General features: G+C 41.2%; 1 protein-coding gene across 4 annotated transcripts in view; it reads right to left on the bottom strand.

Annotated features, from left to right (window-relative positions):
* The window catches only part of trps1 (trichorhinophalangeal syndrome I), a 119,058-nt gene that overhangs the window by 56,255 nt on the left and 43,444 nt on the right, over positions 1–19,359 (bottom strand). For all 4 annotated transcript variants that reach the window (XM_005478441.4, XM_019350955.2, XM_005478442.3 and 1 more), the window contains 6 exons: positions 13,082–13,798; positions 12,614–12,729; positions 5,995–6,607; positions 5,545–5,759; positions 4,833–5,040; positions 4,468–4,708 (listed from right to left, as the gene is read on the bottom strand). In XM_005478441.4, the coding sequence (XP_005478498.1) occupies positions 4,468–4,708; positions 4,833–5,040; positions 5,545–5,759; positions 5,995–6,607; positions 12,614–12,729; positions 13,082–13,798 (2,110 nt within the window). The remainder of the gene's footprint in view (positions 1–4,467; positions 4,709–4,832; positions 5,041–5,544; positions 5,760–5,994; positions 6,608–12,613; positions 12,730–13,081; positions 13,799–19,359) is intronic.

The following is a 19,359-nucleotide window of genomic DNA, read 5'->3' as shown; positions in this document are numbered from 1 at the left end:
GTTGAAGAATATATAAAAGGCGTGCACCTCTAGCAGATCACAGAGGCTGAAATATTTGCAGAAATTTGTGAGAACGTGAAAAAGCATATAGTGTGTCCATTAGACTTATGTCTCCAGAGGCTGAACAACACAGCAGCCTTGATTTGTCATCAGCATCCACACGTGGACTGGCGTACCTACTGATTTCATCATTTACTGGGTCTGTCACTGTTAACACTACACATGTAGTGATTGCTGATCTATCTCAGTAACATTAATTCAACTTTTTTCCTACGGGAAAAGCATAAAAATATGCTTTTTCTATCTGTATTTTAATAATAATTTATTCATTTGTAATAAACAGTTTCTAGTTTGCACTAGAATTATGCCCTAAAGCTTGTTTTGATAAATCTGGCGCCGTGAATCCGTGGACAGCGCCTGACCAGTGTTGTGCTTATGGCTTATTTGGGGAGTTATAATGAGTTAATACACAACAGAGCCAGCACAGATTCAAAGTTTTATAGTTTTGCTAGTGTTTACGCTCAATGCCGCCATCTTGGATTGTTAACTCTGGGGTACTGGGGCTGCTCTGACTTTCCAGAGGCCCCTCAGTCTGAGTTCCAGATTCAAATTCTGACTTGGAACTCGGAAATTCAGATTTCTGACTCCTTTAGGATCGCAGCATTGTTCCATCAGTAGGGTAAGAAACAGCGAGACAGTGGGAAAAAAGTTTGTCTCTTTTTTTCTCCAAATATCTTATTATAGCAATGCACTCCGCAGCATCCGGAAGCATAATTTGTGTTTTGTAGACTCACTAGCCACTTCATTAGGTTCAGCTGTTCAACTGCTTGTTTATGCAAATGTCTAATCAGCCAATGATCAAGTTCAAACCGAGCAAAAATGGGGAAGGAAGGTGATTTAAGAGTGTCTAAATGTGGCACGGTTGTTGAGACAGATAGGCTAGTCTGAGTATTTCAGAAACTGCTGATCTGCAGGGACTTTCCCACACAACCATCTCTAGGGTTTACAGAGAGTGGTCTGAAAAAATGTAAAATATCCCGTCAGTGGCAGTGCTCTAGGTGAAAATGACTTGATGAGAGTATAGAGAACGGCCAGACTGCTTCAAAATGATAGGAAGGCAAAGGTAACTCAAATAACCACTTGTTACAACCAAGGTATACAGAAGAGCATCTCTGAATGCGCTCCTGCCAGCTAAGAGCAGGTGATCTAGGTGACATTCACCTGGGCTTACCAAAATTGGACAAGAGAAAATTGGAAAAATGTTGCCTCGTCTGATGAGTTTCAATTTCTACTGCAACATTCGGATGGAAAGCATGGCTCTATCCTGCCTTGTAGCAATGGTTCAGGCTGGTGGTGGTGATGTAATGTTGTGAGGGATATTTTCTTGGCACACTCTGGGCCCTTTACTATCAAATGAGCATCGTGTAAACACCATACCACAGCCTACCTGAGTATTGCTGCTGACCATGTCCATCACTTTATAACCACAGTGTACCCATCTTCTGATGGCTCCTTTGAGCAGGATAACCCATCGTATCAAAGCTCAAATCCTCTCAAACTTGAACATTACAATAAATCTTCGCTACTCAAATGGCTTCTTTGGGATGTGTTGAAAGAGGAGATTCAGATCACTGGATGTGCAGTCGACAAATGTGAGGCTATAATGTCTGAGGACTGTTTCCACAACTGAATTTAGGCTGTTTTAAAGGCAAAAGGAGCTCCAAAGTGGTACTAGCAAGGTGTAATGAATAAAAATGACCAGTGAGTGTAGTCTACTGTGGCTTCACCATTGGTTGGCTCCCCATTTGTGGATAAAATCCTTTTTACTGTGACTGGCTCTACCTGGACTAACACATATATATCTGATATGTGAGTAAAGAACCTGTGTGACTGGGTGCTATAGGTGTGATTATAACATGACCACTGTCAGCCATCAGATTGTACTTCAGGTGTATATCAGCAGCTAGGTGAGAGTTTATCTATAAAACTTATAGACTGATTGGCTTCCCTCAGCTGACAGTCTTTTTCGCATCACACAGCACCACCCTTTGAACTGAACACCCTATAACTACATGCTGCATTTTGTTTTCTAAGACTTGGCCTTCAGATTTCAAAAAAAAAAAAAAAAAAATGTTGTTTTTAGATGTAGCATGAAACTTTCTGGCTTTATTTCACTTTTATTTGATTTGAGCTCCAAGATTCAGAGCTTAGATTTTGTTAAGGACGTGAGTGAACTGTTAAATGCCCTGCAAACTCTGCTTTGTCACCCTCTCTCGCTCTCTGCTCAGCACCTTTCTCTCTGAATTTCTCTCTCTGTATTTCATTCACCTTCCCTCTTACATTCCTTCTTTTAACCTTCTTTCTTCCCTTCCCGTCTTTCGGTCCTTGCCATCTGCTGTTCTCGTCAGGCTGTCAAAAGAGAAAAGTTCTCGAGCCGCAAACTGCGACGGCATTGTTTTTGACTCAGGAAAGGCTCGTCTCTGAATGTGCTCCCGATGTGAGTGCTCTAAAACCTTAACTGAGAACCGTTCAGATACTCCTGTGAACATTTTCGCTTGAATTTATGAATCCATCCGCAGCTTAACACACGAGGTGCCCTTTATCATCAATCCAATTTCGTGTAATTAAGTTATCTCAGTGTGTGGGCTCTAAGCTCACACACAGAGTATCCATAACATACCTGGGGCAACGACAGAAAAACTAACAGCTAGGGCAGACGAAAACTGTGAATTTCTCTGCATTTAATATCTTCACATATTGCTTGTGTTTCTGCCCTCGCATGGAAAGAAATTGTCTTTGGCATCACTTCTCGTGAGGAGTAACCACATTTAAAAACTTTAACACTGGCAGAGAGTTTGAGGCCTGTGCCTGTGTGTGCTGCATGGTGCTGCAGTTTAAGGGAGTGACAGCTGCCTCTGCCCCAGGCACACAGGCTCAGAGAGGAGGATCTCCATTCTTCATGGGAATAAAGAAAGTGCAGCATATTGTTTTAAAACCCTGACAGCAGAAACGATCACAGCTTATCAATACTGTGTTCTTTGATCATTTAGCCTGATTTAGATACCAATGCCAAGTGACAACATATACTGAAACATTCCGATCAGTAGTGTAGATTAGTAACTGCAAATCTCCACACAACTATCTCCACTTTTTTGTGTCTTTGGCCCCAACTTTCCCACGCCACTCCCCTTTTCCCCACCCCAACTCATCCTTTCATTTACTTTTTCTGTCACTAAATCTGAATCTAGAAAACAGGATTGGCTGTGGAGTCCAGTTTAGCCTCTACAGCCTGTAAAAGTGAGTTTTTGTGTTTTGTATTTTTTAGAAAACTATACATCTAAATTTACTGTAGACATTTACATGTGCAAATAAAAAAACAAATTCCCACCTTCAGGGAAACTTAAATCCTTCTTGTACTTGTCAATGCGAGACAAATGTAATATTTTTGAAACCTAGATTTCATTTTTCGATTAAGACCTTTCCACTTTATTTTTTCACGTAGCACAAGACAAATTCAATAGGACCTTTCTGACCACTCACTTTCAGACAGTGAGCAGACGTGGGTGAAATGTCAAAGACTGTAAAGCTTGTTGCAATATTGGGGTTTTTGCTTCACAGGCATCCAAGGCGCATTTAAAGAGGAATGCGTCTTAAGTCGGCTAATCTCCAGCAATGTACGACATGGAGTAACTTTAATGTGAACATAAGGCCGAAGCCTTTTGCCCCTCAAGAAAACAGCCCATAAGCCCCAACATGGTGCTTTCATAGATATTCGACTCATGGACTTCATCACAGACGGGTGTGTGTAATATCAGTTTGAAAATCTGTAACACGGGCTATAAATATGTGATCATATCTGTGCAGCTTCCAGGTGAGAATGTCAAAACGGTGTCTGTGAGTAGCTTAAGCGTACAATTTTCTTTCTTTTTTTCCTCTCACTGAACATTTACTTGATAAGTGAGTGTAAAAAGGAGAATCGCAGGGGTCTGAATCAAAGCACAGGAATTAGCACCTAACTTGAACAAAGTTTTTCAGATTCGTGCCTTTTTTTTCCCATGATGAACTCAATCAAAGTGAATACTCAATCTGTATGAGATTCTATGTCTTAAAAAGTTAACTGACTGCATGCATGGCAAAAAAAAAAGCACTGATTTTTGAAAAAGATGGTAAACTGAATGGCTCAACTCTTGCAGAAAAAAAACACTACATAATGTAAAAAAAATATCATCATCAAGAAGCTACTTTTGGCTGCTCCCTTGTTTACAAGGGCCACAGGGGGTAGCTCTGCATGTGTGATCGATTTGGCAGATTTCTTTTAAGTCAGATGCCCCTCCTACCATGACCCCAAAGGGATTTGTGTCTCGTCCCGGGACCAACTGAGGCACTGTTAGCTTATTAGCTTATTAGGCAGGGGGGAAAAAATACATCCTATCAAATAACACAATTATAATGACCATGCAATCTCACCTGTAGTGTCTAAAAATCTCTTCTTCCACTTCTGTAATGAAGTGACACTTTGTACATGAGTACTCCCTCTCTCCTGCGCCTCCTCGCCCTCCTTCCTTGTCTCCCGCAGCTTCTTCCTCAGCTTTGACATGTGGGGGAGCCCCCTTTAGGTTGATCAGGTTGTGGCAGCTTTCATAGTGTTGCAGCAACACGTCAATGTCAGTGGTAGCAAATGCACACTGGTCACACAAGTGGGTGACGCCTACGACAGGAAAGCGGGACCAATCAGAAGCAAGAAGCGAAGAATTTAGGTTCATGCTGGAAAAGCTCCAGAATCAGGCTTCTGATAAATGTAACATATATAAATAACATATGCCTCCAAATACCTTGTGTGACAACAGGATGGGCGGGGTTAGAGGGGTGAAAAGTAGAACCAGAAATCCCACTGTGGTCGCCTCTAGGATTAGGAGTCACGCTGGGTGAGGTGGTGACAGCGGGTTTTGAACCAATGGCGTCCTGCTGTTTGGCGGGTTGAGGGAACTTTGAACAGCATTTGGGGCAGGTGGGCTTCCGACAAGCAAATGGGTGGGATACCTGATGAGACAAATTAGAAAAAAAGGTAAGTGCAAAAGTGGTTTGAACCTTTAAATGCTTTACTGATTAGTACCAATATATGTGTATAAGAAGAATTTGAAGTCCTCCTTTTCTTTTCTCTGGTTTTGATGCTGTGGCGTAGCCGTGTATTTTCGATGAATCTAATAAAGAAGTGGAAGCCAGCAGTACCAGTATGAATGTGCATTATTAAGTAAATGATGCCACCCTCAATTTTGGATGTTAACCATCCTTTTTGCATTTTTAACAGCTGCAACAGAACTGTTGGCAGCTGGCACAAAAGGAGGGTGGGGAGAGTGCGTGGGTAGACTGGGGAAAGCAAGGGAATTTTAACTAGGCAGGAAATTGGAACAATTAACTTTACACTTGTTCCTATATTACATTTTATTTTTCCTTTGCTTGCAAAACAGCTCTTTTTTTTTCTTCTAATTACCAAGCAGGCAGCAAAACAAGCAAATAAACATTTCAATATTTTATTTATCTCACCTCCCCTAGGTGTTTTTGTGGCTGACAGAGACCCTGTGGACAATACATGCAGTGCTGAATGCTGCAGCGGTGGATGGAGTGGTTATGCTGGTAGTGCAGTAGTAAAGGTGCTACTACGATCACATCCGCACTGTGGGCCATGGAGTACCGGAAATCACACAACTGACAGTTATAACTGGTCACAACTGCTTCTGAATCACTGCTGTTTGGGTCTCCTAGGAGCAAAAAGCAGAACAAAAGTAAATAAAACCTGAGCAGAAATTCAAATATTATCACGTATAATTCCTATTATGATCATCAAGGCAAACAAACATGAGGTGACAAGCACCACAAACAATAAAAGAAGACTCATTTATTGAGGGCAATCATTTATGTTTGCTTTAAGCAGACACAATCTACCAGCAGTACCGAAAATCATCTTACTGCCACGTTCCAATACATCTTCATTACCTTGGCTGGTGGTGGAGAGGTTGGATGTCTGATCTTTGCGGCCTTTTGATACCATTTGGTCTCTCTCTCCTCCATCTCTCCTTCCTCCTCTTTCTCGCTCTCTGTCCATCCCACCAGGATTAGAGTTGTTGGGGCTCGTAGTACCACCGGCGTTCATTTTGTGTCTTTGCTCATAGTGCTCTAAAAGCTTTGCAGAACCCCCCGACCACTCGCAACTCCAGCTGCAGAATTTACACCAATAATACGTCTGCACGGCACCTCGACCAGCCTCCCCCACCCAGCCCGATGAATCCGAACAAGACCTGACTGGGATGAAGTACCCGACCAAAGAGTCGTCCTCTGCGCGCACCGCAACTCGCTCGGCCCCGTCTAAGGCTTGACTCCGTCCCTTCAGCTGGTTGTCGTGCGTTGCCAGGTTATTTGTGGTCAGCAGGGGTGTGGTTGGCGGTGTTTTGACTTTGTTTGGGTGCGAGGAAAGGAAATGTTGCTCGAGTTCCAAGGAATTACTGCCCATATACGTGAAGTTGCAGAATTTGCAGCGAAAGTACTTTGTGTTTCCCTGGCAATCCGAGGTCTTCCGACCGATTCCAATGAGGGTGCCACCCAACGTCACCTGTTGATAGGCAGAAAAGAAGGAATAAAAATATATATTTAATGCATAAACAGTTTGATTAAGAGGCAGGCTGCTTGCTTGTTATTGCTTCATGCGAATAAAAGATGGGTGTTTTTATTTATTGTCCATTTTCCAAATGCGTGCATTTCCTAAAATTGCTGCTGCAAATGAATAACTACATATCAGACTCTTAATCTTTGAAAATAAAGAGCAATTCAGGAATTTATTTATAATTCTTTAAATAGTGAAAGCTAATGCTAACTTTACATTTAATAAAGTACTTTACAGGATTCAGAAAAGGGAAAAAAAGACAATGAGTGATTATACTGCCTTTTCCTTCAAACAGACAAACATGAAAGAAATTAGATACAAGGCAGTTATTTTTATGTTCCTAAGCAGCAGATATTTAAAGGACACATGGCACAAGCCACCAATCGTAGAGCTGTGCAGGATAATTATGCCTTAGCTACTCAAACCCACAATGAACATAATCCATCATTTTCCGTATGTAACTGTAGACAATTAAAAGGCAACTCTAAGTCTAACTAACCAACCAATAACAAAACTACTAGGCTCTACTGTAGTATTTAGGGTCGAGGCCAAGGTTTTATATAAGTCAGCAACCTGGCACTGATTTTTTTTATTAAGTTAGACTCTAGACAGTAGGTGATTACACTGTGCTCATGGCTATGATAGTAATGAGGCAATCTGGCACGCCTTACAGTGGCAATGGACTCACTACTGTACAATATAGATTTGTCTCTAAATCTGTGGTTTTAAGCTAACTATGGGCAGTGTGGTAACAGAGCTGCATGCTGCATGTGATGCAAGCAAAGATGCAAAGCTCCACAGATAACAGAACACCAAACAGACGCAATGTTCTTGTTTATCGTTTCAATACTAGGAATTAGATCTCAGAATCAGCAAATATGCAGCATGGCAGTTACGTCAATTGGTGTGAAGAACAGATTAGCGGGGAATGTTCTGTTTTGCTTTTATGTCATGTTTCCTAGTATAATGGATTGCTAGCATGTAGTTTTTTTGTGTATGACAAGTTGTATATGTTTATATATTTTTCAGACTTGGATTTTTTTTTAATAACAAGAGATACAAGTTTGTGTCTACTACTATTTTTTGTTCATGTTATACAAATACTGTCCGTTGTTTGGGATTTTTTAGCACAGAAATTAGTTTTTAAGACACACAAAACTATTTATTTGCCCATTTTTATGCTTATGGTTAAAATATATTAGGATTAAAAGTGGGATTGAAGGTAAGAAATTTGGAGGTTTTTTATGATGGTAGAAGGACATTTTTGAAGATGAACGGTGTTAAAGACTTTTTTCTCTCTGTGTGTTTGTCTTTTTTTTTTTTTAAGAAACTACAATCAGTTCATAGGACAGTTGAAAATCTGAACTTTCATAGACACCAAGAGTGACAGTAAGGCAATCATTTTGCCAAAAAGGGTGGAAAAAGTAATATTTGTACAAAGAATTAAGCGTGAGATGGTATACGTCAACTCAGCTAAAGAAAATAAATGTTAAAGTCTAAATGAGAGTCATTACTGTACGTGATCTCACAACAGAAATTCAACAATTATCTCATCCAACAGACCCTGCCCAGACAATTAGCAAAGAGCAAAGCATCAAGTAATTTCACCAGGCAGAATGTGCAGGAAGACATGACCGAGACTATAAGACAGGGACAGAGTGAAAGAAAAGAGGCAAAGGGCGAACGGGACAAGATGAAAGAAAAAATTGTAAGTTGAAGAACAGAGCTGCAGAAAAAGAAAGAGGTGAAAGAGAGCCGGGAAGCAAATTGAGAAGTTAGAGAAAAATGGATTAGATAAAGTAATAGAGACTAAGAAAGACAAATCAAAGAAAGAGGGCAGAGCAGAGGAGAAGGTGAAGGAGAGACAAAGACATGATAAGAGAGACAAATGGAGAACCAGGAGAGAAGAAGACAGTTAAATATGTCTGACAGCTGTTTCATTATACTCCCTAACAGCCGATTATAACTACTGGTTCTCCGTCTGCCTCTGTCACTACCTTCTCTCCTTTCCTCCTCCATCTCGAGCACTCTCACTCATTCCTTCTCCCTTTTCTCCAATATGACTTTTTTGGGGGGATCTGGAATCTCATTGGTTGACATGGAATCTTGTCTTAGCAAATGACAACATGGAATTTTCCAAACGTGGGCGGGAGAGAGAGAAAAAGTGAGTGAGGGATGGAGAGAATAGAGACCCCTTTCATTCGTTTTTTTTTATATATATATATATATACTTTCACTTTTTCTTCATAATGACGACTTAAGCCCACTGGATTTTCTATTTCTGATTCGTTGTGCGTATGTGTGTGTGTGTGTCTGCGCGCGTGCGTGAGCACAGGACTACTGTGTGTATGTGTATTACTGTGTCCATTACGTGACTTTAGATCATTACAGGCTGCTGGTTTAAATGAAACAGAACTCCTTCACTGTTCTTCACACACATACACACACACACGCACGTTTATTGAATCATCTCACTAAATCTTTCACACAAAAACATCGCAGTTCATGAATACTCGAAATCCTAATCCCTGACCCAGTTATTGCCAAAAATGGGCTTAATGAGCTTATATTTACAGCATATTGTAAACGTTTGACGATTAAAAAAATTTTTCCAAGCGAACCTGCAGGTTATTACTGAAAATACTGCTAAACTGATAGGTGATTAAATACCACTGATCTGATTTAAGATCTCATTTAAACTTCGTGACTCTTAAGGTAAAAATCGATCACCATAAAATTTGATATCAGATGATAAAGTACTCATAATTATTACTATTTTTAGGCTAATCTGCCCACTACTTTATAGAAGGACGGGTGTTTTAGACTTATTTAGAGATTGGTGACATGATGGAGCTCTGCCAGCCAAAAGGTTTTAGCTGTCCCAGTTTTAACAAAGTCATTTCATAATAAAACTGCCCGCTCAGCTGCTTTATTAGTTCAGCTAAATTTTGTTGTAAATACTGACATTCAAGCAAAAAGTATATTTCAATATATCTAAAAAAATATATAAATCAAAAGCTTGGAGAGTTCACATTGAGTAAGTGACGTGTACTCATGGCAAAAATAGCAGACACATGAGCAGTTAGTCTGAGGCTTTAATGTTCAGCACTAACATGCACGGCAAATCAATACTGGCGCTGCTGATTTCACTGATTATGGACGCCTGGTAACACAAAGAACAAAATTATTAAAACTATTTTTATCCTCAGATTGATTTGGTAATCTGTTGATGTCCGCACTGCAGGTACAAAACGCATCTCTTTTTTAAAAAATGTTTTTTTGATTATTTATGATTAGAAGTTTGAATATAGCGTCCCAGTATATCTACGACATTCACCTTGTAGAAGGAATTTTTAGTTGCACCTGCAAGTTTGCAGCATCCCCTTCATTCACCTAGTTTTATAAAAAATGAGCCCTCAATATGGGGATGAGCATGGGTCTATTGAATTATTTAACAGCTATAATCATGCATGTGGTGCACATGCGAGCGTTTGTCCACACACGCATTCCCTGCAAAAGATTTGGGAAGTAGACACTATGGCTTTTGTGTGCGCGCGCACGTACGCTTGAGTATGCATACCCCCATATGCGCGGCCTGTCTGCCAGGTGCCCCGGTTGTCTCCCTTTCTGTGTCTATCCATCTGTCAGTCTATAAAATTTTATAACTTGCAGCACAATGCCTCCCTGTCCAAATAAGGCACACCCTATGTTACAAATCAGTTGCAGATTGCTCTACCCAATAAATTATTCCATTCAGTTATGAGCCTAACTTTGCAGATTTATTACAACTGTGATTACAGCGAACTGTTAACTAAATCAGTGTTACTTGTATTGGATCAAAGTTTCTAACTATGACTACATAAAATGTTTCATATACAGTATGTTGCACTTCTTCAAGTTATTATGACATACAAATTTAATAACTGTAACTTTGATATAAATGAAATGATGGCAACTTTTTTTGAGTTTACTTTAAGAACTTTACGCCAGTTTTACTAGTACATGTTGGTGCACACAGTGATGCGCATTAAACATATGCAAACGAGACCGACACTGCATTGCATCCATGAGTGCAGATTTCTGATGTTACTGTGTTACCTCAAAATAAAATAAAATTGTTGTATAATTAAATGTAAGATTATATAAAATGTGCTGGAGCCCTGCCATAATATCTAACACCAGTTCTAGTCGAGGCATAAGTGCGTCAACTGTGTTTGTTATCTTGCAAAAAATCTGTTTCCAGGGTAGGAAAAGAAATACAACAACAACTTTAAAAAGTTTCACTTTTGCTTCCAACAGTAAACTTTTATGTTTTATACGCAGATGACTCAGATGATGTCAACGTGGCCACTTTCACATTTTTCTCACACTACATAAAGTTTACTTGATTTATACCTGATCCGTATAAATACGTGGCATGGACAAAATAAAAGCATATTTAAATAACATCATTTGTACTTGTGTAATAACAGCATTATTATAAGCCTAACAGGAAATACACAGAAATACATGTTTCTTTACTATTTCTTTGTAAAGGTTTTAGTTTTCTATTAGTTGAACGCACATCCGCAACATAAGGCCTAACCACAGTTCTGACACTAAACCATTATATATTGTTGGAGCTCACACCGTGATCCTTGTCGTTGTTTCTCTACATTTCCACTGCAGTAAAGAAAAGACTAGGCCCATCACTTTAGCTGTTTTAACATGTGGGACGTCTGAAAAAAGTTTTGATGACGTTCCATCATGCCTCTTTTCCGCACACATACACACACAGACAGAGCATCCACGGCGGACAGCCTGAAGACTCCCCTTTGGTTATAAAAAAAAATCTAACCACGCACCTTCCCGTAGGGTTGTGAAACAATATAAGCCTGTTTATTACTACTTCAAAACGCAACCACTGAGAAACAACCAGAAAATAAAGTTTGGTTTGTCTGATTCACGGGTTTGTTCACATTCACTTTCTAGCATGCTTGACCACAACTGCTCAGTCTCTCTCATTCCCTCTCTCGTTCTTGCGCTCTGAATCAGACATGAAGGCCCGAGTTACAATGTGGTATTTACAAGCAATACTCAACAAATTCTGCGGAATACCTTGAAGTTAAAAAAAAGTGGTTTTACCATCTCAAATGACTGTGAGATGAGACAAAACGCTGCAGTTAGGCTACTTGACAAATGGAAATGTATTGAGTCCCTCCAAAAGTTTCTAGACCCTGGGAAAAGTTCCTGCGGTGGAAAAACGGCTTATGAGAGCTTCCACGCTGCAGGAACTAACTCCAGGGGCTATTAACAGTTAACAATTTCTACTGCGGGGACCAGGGAAATTATTCTACCCCTGAACAAAAGAAAAGGAAAAAAAAAAACCTCCCCAGGAGATTAATACTTTTCAATAGGTACAGAAATTTCTGGGTGAGGCTTGCAGCACTTAACATTTTTGATCACACACACACGACATTTCAAGGGTTGGAAATATAGACAGTCAACCGTCTGAAGCATGTCTGGATGTCTTAGGATCCGTGAGAGAAAAATCCTTGGGAGTTAAATTTCCTGGTACTTTGAGCGGAAGCTCTAAATTAATGGGAAAAGAAATGCTTTTTGCAGTCTGGCATGCTGGCAGGATGAGAGTCACCAAATCTGAGAGCATACTGTAGTCCTCTTGTGGAAAATGGGCCACAGATACCAAAATTGGCAAACTTCAAGAAAAATAGTATTTTGGAATACCACACTGACTTTTATGAAAGCCAATCAGCTCCGAAAATTAAGGCTTTCTGTGGGACCGAGGAGGTAAACGAGTTTAAAGGAAGGGTTTTTATTTTATTTTATTTTTAACCCCTTTTAAAATTCCTTAAAAGCCCTACTACAGCACACAGTTTTTGTTTTTTAAATATATTCAGTTATTAATGGAAGGAGTATTTTAAACACTTTTATGAGTATTTCACACCCAGTACTTACCTGTACGTCATATGTGCCATTCATCATAACTGTCCTATGCTGCTGATTCTGTATCTCTGGTCTTGTCTTCCCCAAGTCTTTGGCTTGGCTCCTCTGCCCTTGTCCCGCCTGTATGTCTGACATGAGAAATGCAAGAAGGGGTCAGACTGGTAGAAACAGATAAACAAAGAGGGCTCAAGCTGCTTGAGGCAACAAAAAAAATGTGAGAACTAGCCTGACATCTGGGAAGAAGGAAAACTAGACTCAGAATCAACAAGCTGTTTTTCTAAGTAACTGCTATGTCCTTACTGGAAGACAAGTTCAAAGTATATATATATGAAATACATGAACTCATATATATTTTTAGCAGTTTTCTCCTGTACTGGATCATATTTGCTATGATTGTCCAGGTCTTTAGGGTCATACATTTGATTCTCCATTTAAAACTAATTTCTATAATAAGCGCTGGAAAGAGAAAGCTGAAGTTACCAATAGGTGTGTGTTGGGGAGCCATGTTGTGGAGTGCCAGGATGTGTGTGTCCAGAGCAGCATCCTGCCGTGTGCGGTTGTGCAGGCCCAGGTGATACTTCCGAAAGTGCTTCACCAGGTCAGCCGGGTCATTGCCATAGTAACCGTAGCCACACACATTGCACTTGAAGTCCTGGAGTTTAGGAGAGGGGCTGGAGGAAAGCGGAGGGGTATCGGTCGTGGTCTCCTCCCCTCCTTCCTGTCTTGGGAGGAGGTGCGGGGCAGAGAGGAGAGGAGGGGTGAGATGATCTGCCTCCCCCCTTTCTCTGTCGCTTCTCTCCCCTTCTTCTACCGCTCTGTCCCCGTCCTCAGGCTCCGACTGGCTCTCCGGCCTGTCCGTCAGCGCCGCTCCTCCTTGCTTTGCCCTTCCCCTGCCTCCTCCTCTCCTCCCCCCTCGCTCCTCATTACCGTAGCGATCGCCGACAGACGAGGGAGAGACAGACGAGGAAATGCACTCGCTCTCTCCCCCTTCCTCCTCCTCCTGCTGCTCCTCATCTCCTCTGACCCGCTCGGAGGATTCCGGCTCAGAGGGTCGGTTTATTCGTTCGGCCTCTGCTCCCACTCTCCCTTCCTCCTCACCTTCTTCTTCCTCTTCTCCCGCTGGCCTCTTTCCCTCTTCTTCCTCTTCCTCCTCGCCTCCCACACTCCGGATAGGGGGATTCTTCTTCCTCACCATTTCTACAAACATGAAAAATAGAAGAAAAAAAATTATGATTTGTTACCATGTATTAAAGGAGGAAGAAGAAGGAGTTTGGGGATAAAAAAACAGCAAGCTGACTCCTCAAGACACTAAAAGATAGAGAGCCTTTTAAACTCCAGTAATATTCTGCATATAACGCCACACATGCACACAAATACAATTATCTGACAATGATGTACAGTATGTGCGCAAAATAGCTTTGATTTAATTTACAGACTTCTTTGAACACCAAAATCTGCGACAATCCTCGACCACAAACCTCGTCAAAGAAAAACAGGCGCAACAAATCAGAAACATCTCAGCTGCGAGAGATTTTTTTTTTTTTTTCAGGATTTCTTTTTTTTTTTTTGAAGGCGGGGGGGGGGTGCTTGCTGAAATGTGACGGCCACCCCCCACCAAAAAAAGCATCCATCGTACAACTTTTTTTTCCCAACTGAGGAGTGAATCTTTTTATCGTTATGGAAACCATCCGTGAGAATCTTCCAACACGTGACCACATCAAGAACCCAAACCATATCAGAGAGACGGGAGAGACAGCGAGGGGAGAGGAGGGTGAGGCGCAGAGAGAAACGGGGGAGACAGATGAAGGAGAGGAGACGGGGAGAATGGCCAACACACAACCACATCAAACCGAACGCCCCATATCAGAAAGATGGATGAGGGAGGCGGCAGACTGCAATTCATTCCCTCAAGCGCTCCAAATTTCTCCTTCCCATTTTGCTCCTCTCGTTTTTTGCTTTTTTGGGTGTTTTTTTTTTTACCTTTCATTCATTTTCTGGCTTGTAAATTCTCATTTTCTCATTTCTCACTGTCTCTCACACTTTTATCTGGATCACCTCGCCTCCTTCGGTTTCCTCTTTTGATTGCCTGCTTTTTTTCCCCCCCATGTCACATTTTACTTTTGTCCCGCCCCACTCATCCTCTTCCTCTCTCTCTCGACCTTTCACCTTTTTCCTGCTTTCCCATCCTCGCGTAAAACACCAATATCAAAGAAACGAAGTGCCAAGTCATTTTTTTTATTTTGTGTTGCCCTCTTTCACATGCAAGAATAATTGCAACAATAACTTAAGTAATTCCATCATTAAATGTTTTCTTTCTGTTCCTGCCCTCCCCCCCTTCCCTCCTTCCCTTATAATCACTGTACAAAGCCATCAAATAACCAAACATGTGTTTTATGTTAAACCATAATCTTTCTTTTGTTCAAAAGGGGAACAATTGTGGTTGTAGCGTTCACAACAGTCGTGACAGGGAGATGCTGCATGCTTTTTGTTTTTTTGCTCTTTTTTTTGTCCTCCTTGCACAAGTGTGTGCGTGCGTGCGCATACGCGCGCATCTGTGTTTATTTGTGGTCGTTCAGTTCATATTCGGGGGTGCACAGTCAACCCGGAGAACCCGTACACCCATTTCTTTTGGTCATAAACAAAATCAAACCCAACCGACGCCTGATTGACGCCAAAACTGATCACTTTTAGATCAATGCAATATGAGGGGGGAAGACACTGGATGTCTTTGAGGGGTTTATGTGTGAGTAATGCATTATTTGATGATAAACCCAGAAAGCATGCGCACCACCCTGTGAGCATCTGTGAGAGACAAAAGCTTGTTGTTATTTACTGATAGCAACCTGCAAACAGTTAAAGCAGTTAAAGAGAACTGACACACACACACAGACACACACTGCTAAAGAAAATATGAGAATAAGTTTGAAAATCCATAATCGGGTGATGATGCACAGTGAAAATGCCCGTATTTGGGCAGGATTCTGTTGTTATCTAGAGGATTAGAAAATACTTAATAAACAGAGATAGAGAGAAGAGCAAAACAGAAAATGAGAGAGGGGTGCTTTTTTTTGTTGAATCCAATTTTCTCTCTGTGGCCTTTGTAGTATTTGACTTTTTTCTCCCACTCTCTCTCTGCCATGCAACTATTAAAATAAAGCATTTATGTCTGCAAGGGCCCACGCCTAGACCAGCCCTGGCACTCGCCCTGTGTGTGTGTGTGTGTGTGTGTGTGTGTGTGTGTGTCTGTGGGGAAAGAGAGGGAGCGGGAGAGTGTGAGTGAGTGCAGGGAGCAGGGGAAAATCTCATCTGATGTTCACCACACCCAGTCAGAATTCATCATTTACACACACACACACACACACACACACACACACACAGTGGAAAACTACAGATCGTTGTGGTAAAGCAATGAAGCTGAAACCCCGACCTAAGAAGCACTGACTGACCTAAACTATGTTTCCGTATGCCCTGTATGATCCATCCGACTGGTGACTTAGTAAGTTCACCGGTGATGACAATTATTGCATTAACACAGCAGCAAGTAGAAGGAATGATGCTGTAGCCTTTATTTATTTACGCTGGAATCATTTGGTCTTATGCATACTTCAGTGCCACTTTTATTGGATGCGGGCAGGAAGCAGAGGTGTGTGTTTAAAGGCCCGACTGTGTGTTTTTTGGGTGTAAGCATCTGTATATGTGTGTGTGTCTCTCAATGTCCCAGCAGAGCTTTTGTCTGCTCCAGGCTGTATACACAGACTGGAACCATTACTATCAACTACAATTAGGTACAACCCACCACAACATACCGCATAACAACTACTGCTACTAGCTACAATTAGCCCCTATACACCACACTGGCCTCAATACCTCAGCAAAGATAAATGTGACAGCTAATCATTTCCATCAACTACAATTAGCCCCAACGCCAGTGAGGCTTTTATCTAAAATTGCCAATAATCATCCGACGACAACTGCTGAAAGACGCAGCAACAGGAGTATGGTAAGTTTCAGAAGCATGTGGTAGACGGAGGACCATGCTGGGGAACTACGTTGGGAAACTTACTCTTTCGCTACATCTCAGCGTTTCTTTGTGTGGCTCGCTCGTGTTTTCCAGAGAAGCGCTATAAATCAACTTCAAAAATGTCATCGTATTCGAGCAGTGCAAACTCAAACCAGCAGGTATTTTCAACCAAGCGCTTGCACGCATGCTAAACAGCATTTGCTTTTACGTCAGTTATTTACAAGAAGACTTTTCCAGAATCAGAGCTGACGTGTTCAAATTTCTCGTTTTGCCTTGTCATCAGTCAAAAATCCAAAGATATGCATTGCGCGTAATATATCTGCAACAAATCCTCATATTTGAGGGGCTGTAATCAGCAAAGGTTTGTCAATTCTGCTTGTTCACTTACTCCAGTGATTAATTGTCGGCAATTAATTTGGCTATTCGTACAATCTTTGTCACAAAAAGAACAAATTAATCAGCTTGTTTCAACACTACGAACAACAACGGAGGTCAATCCTGTCGTTTGTCATGCGTTTTGTAGGGGTCTGACACATGTTGCTTTAATTATGTTATATAAACAATATCTTACTCCATTTCAACCACATCATGTTTACAGCATCTTAGTGCACCGCCAGCCTGGCAATGAATTTTCATGCGACTCATAAGAAATCAAAAGAGGCCTTTGTCATTCAGAGAACAAAGTTAGATCTCTCTAATGGAGGAAAACAGATTACGAGTACATCTCAACCATTTTACACAGTGACTCCAAGCTAATTCTCTAAATGCATATTATTGAGTCAGGGTAATGGATGGGTTTGATACCGAATCTCAACACATCCACATATCCCTGCTGCCTCCAGATATCTGTGCTCTCTCCCTCCCCGTGGGACAGCTGTAGCTGGCATCTCCATCTTTCATAAACAAAGGATTAATGTGCAACATATGAAGAAATAAAGCTAAAGGCAAGGTCTTATTACAAAGACAGACTTCTCTCTGGCTTTTCTTTCTCTTTCTTGATGCGCTGCTTTCTGTCTCTTCGTGTTATCCTCTCCCCCTCTTTGTCCCTATCTCTCCTGCTCCTCATTATCTGTCCTCGCTTTCTTCTCGCGGTGCCATCTCTGTTCCTCTCCTCTGATTTACTGGAACTTTGTGAGATTTGGAAAAGAGAGAACAATTTACGGGTAAGTAAGGTGCACATGAAGGAGAGGTACGAGTCAGGGAGAAAGAAACGGACGAGGGAGATGGTGGGTAAGGACTTTTAATTAGAATAAGAATCCTAACACTGTGAAAGGGAGGTAAAAGGAAGGAGGATAGACGTTTGGAGGGGATGAGAGGTTTTAGACGGGAAAACAAATGTATTTTCTTCTTTTAAGAAGGAAAAAAAGGCTGATTGTCTTGGGAAATGGATAGACAGGAGCAAAGAAAGGGAGAAGAGGAGGAGAGAAAAAGGCAAGAGGCAAGGAGCAGATAAGCTCCAGATACTAATAAGACACCCCCCCAACACATACACACACACACACACACACACACACACACATAAAAAAAAACAGTAGATGATTTGAATATATACTTTAAAGCTTTCTGTGATGTCCAAAACAAGTTCACATTCTGCATGTGGAAAATCAGTGTTTATCATCACTTCATAGGTATATTTCATAAACCACCTTTTATCATCCTTCAAAGTCACTGCAGACCCACAAAAGCAAACTCATTACTGAATGCTTTAAAGAGATTCGGGCCTATTTTGAACACTGAAGATCGAGTCATGCTACAGGTCAGGCTTCCCGCTGGGCGCCCCTCGTACAGCCTGCAATATAATGACTATGAGGTTTAAAACAATTCTGCAAGCCACAATTTGAATTCAGGTTTATTTTGACTAATTTAGCAAAACAATCTCTTCCCAAATATCTTGCTCTGGGTCTGAGTCTGCGTGTGGAAGTTGAGCTGAGAAAGCCACAGACAATGACTGACTTTGCAGAAATGTGAGAGCAGGCTCCTCTGAGCCTCCTCATTAGAGCTGCTGGAATATTCATACATCTTGTGGCTATCAGACGTTTGCATTTCCAGCTTCATATCTGAGACTGGATCCGGTATGGCTCATGTATGCATCACACATGGGCGGTTTTAAAGACGCGCTCACTTTCGGGTCCATTACGCAGAAAGGAGTGTTCACACTAAGTCAACATTTCAGAAATTTCCTTTTTAAAACTGCAACTTTTTGTCAGTCTAGAAATGTTTTTTTTTCCATTAAAAAACTGAAAATACCACGAGCACCTTATCATGATGTGCTATTGCCCAAAAGAGCAACTCTAACTTCTCAAATAAAAGAAGACAAGAAAAAAAAATCAAACACTGGCTTTTTGTTCATTGCTTCAATTTCATGTTCAAAAAATGTTGCTGCATTCGTTAAGGCTTTCGCGAATGTCTTGTATCACTCAGCAGTCATTTATTTAGACAATTATTTCTTCTAGGAAGTCCACTGATGCACAAAATGGCAGTCATGCTGCAGTGCCTTGTAGCTTTAGGTTATGTGCCAGTGAATGAAAGCAGCTGAAGACAATATTAATGAAAGCGTGCAAGTAAACGGTTTAGTACCCACTGAGACGAAACAGATCAGTCCCCGTGAAACCGAGCCTATTTAGAGCGGCAGAGCAATAATAGGAAATGGTCGCGAGCGCACGATGCTGCGCTCCGTTCAAGTCCTGGATGGGAGGGCGGGCGTGTCTGGCCTCTTCGAGAAACATGGGGATAAGGG

The sequence above is a fragment of the Oreochromis niloticus genome, linkage group LG22, assembly GCF_001858045.2.
Source record: "Oreochromis niloticus isolate F11D_XX linkage group LG22, O_niloticus_UMD_NMBU, whole genome shotgun sequence".
Taxonomy (NCBI): domain Eukaryota; kingdom Metazoa; phylum Chordata; class Actinopteri; order Cichliformes; family Cichlidae; genus Oreochromis; species Oreochromis niloticus.
The sequence above is the reverse complement of the archived record's forward strand: the minus strand, read 5'-3'. Positions and strand labels throughout refer to the sequence as shown.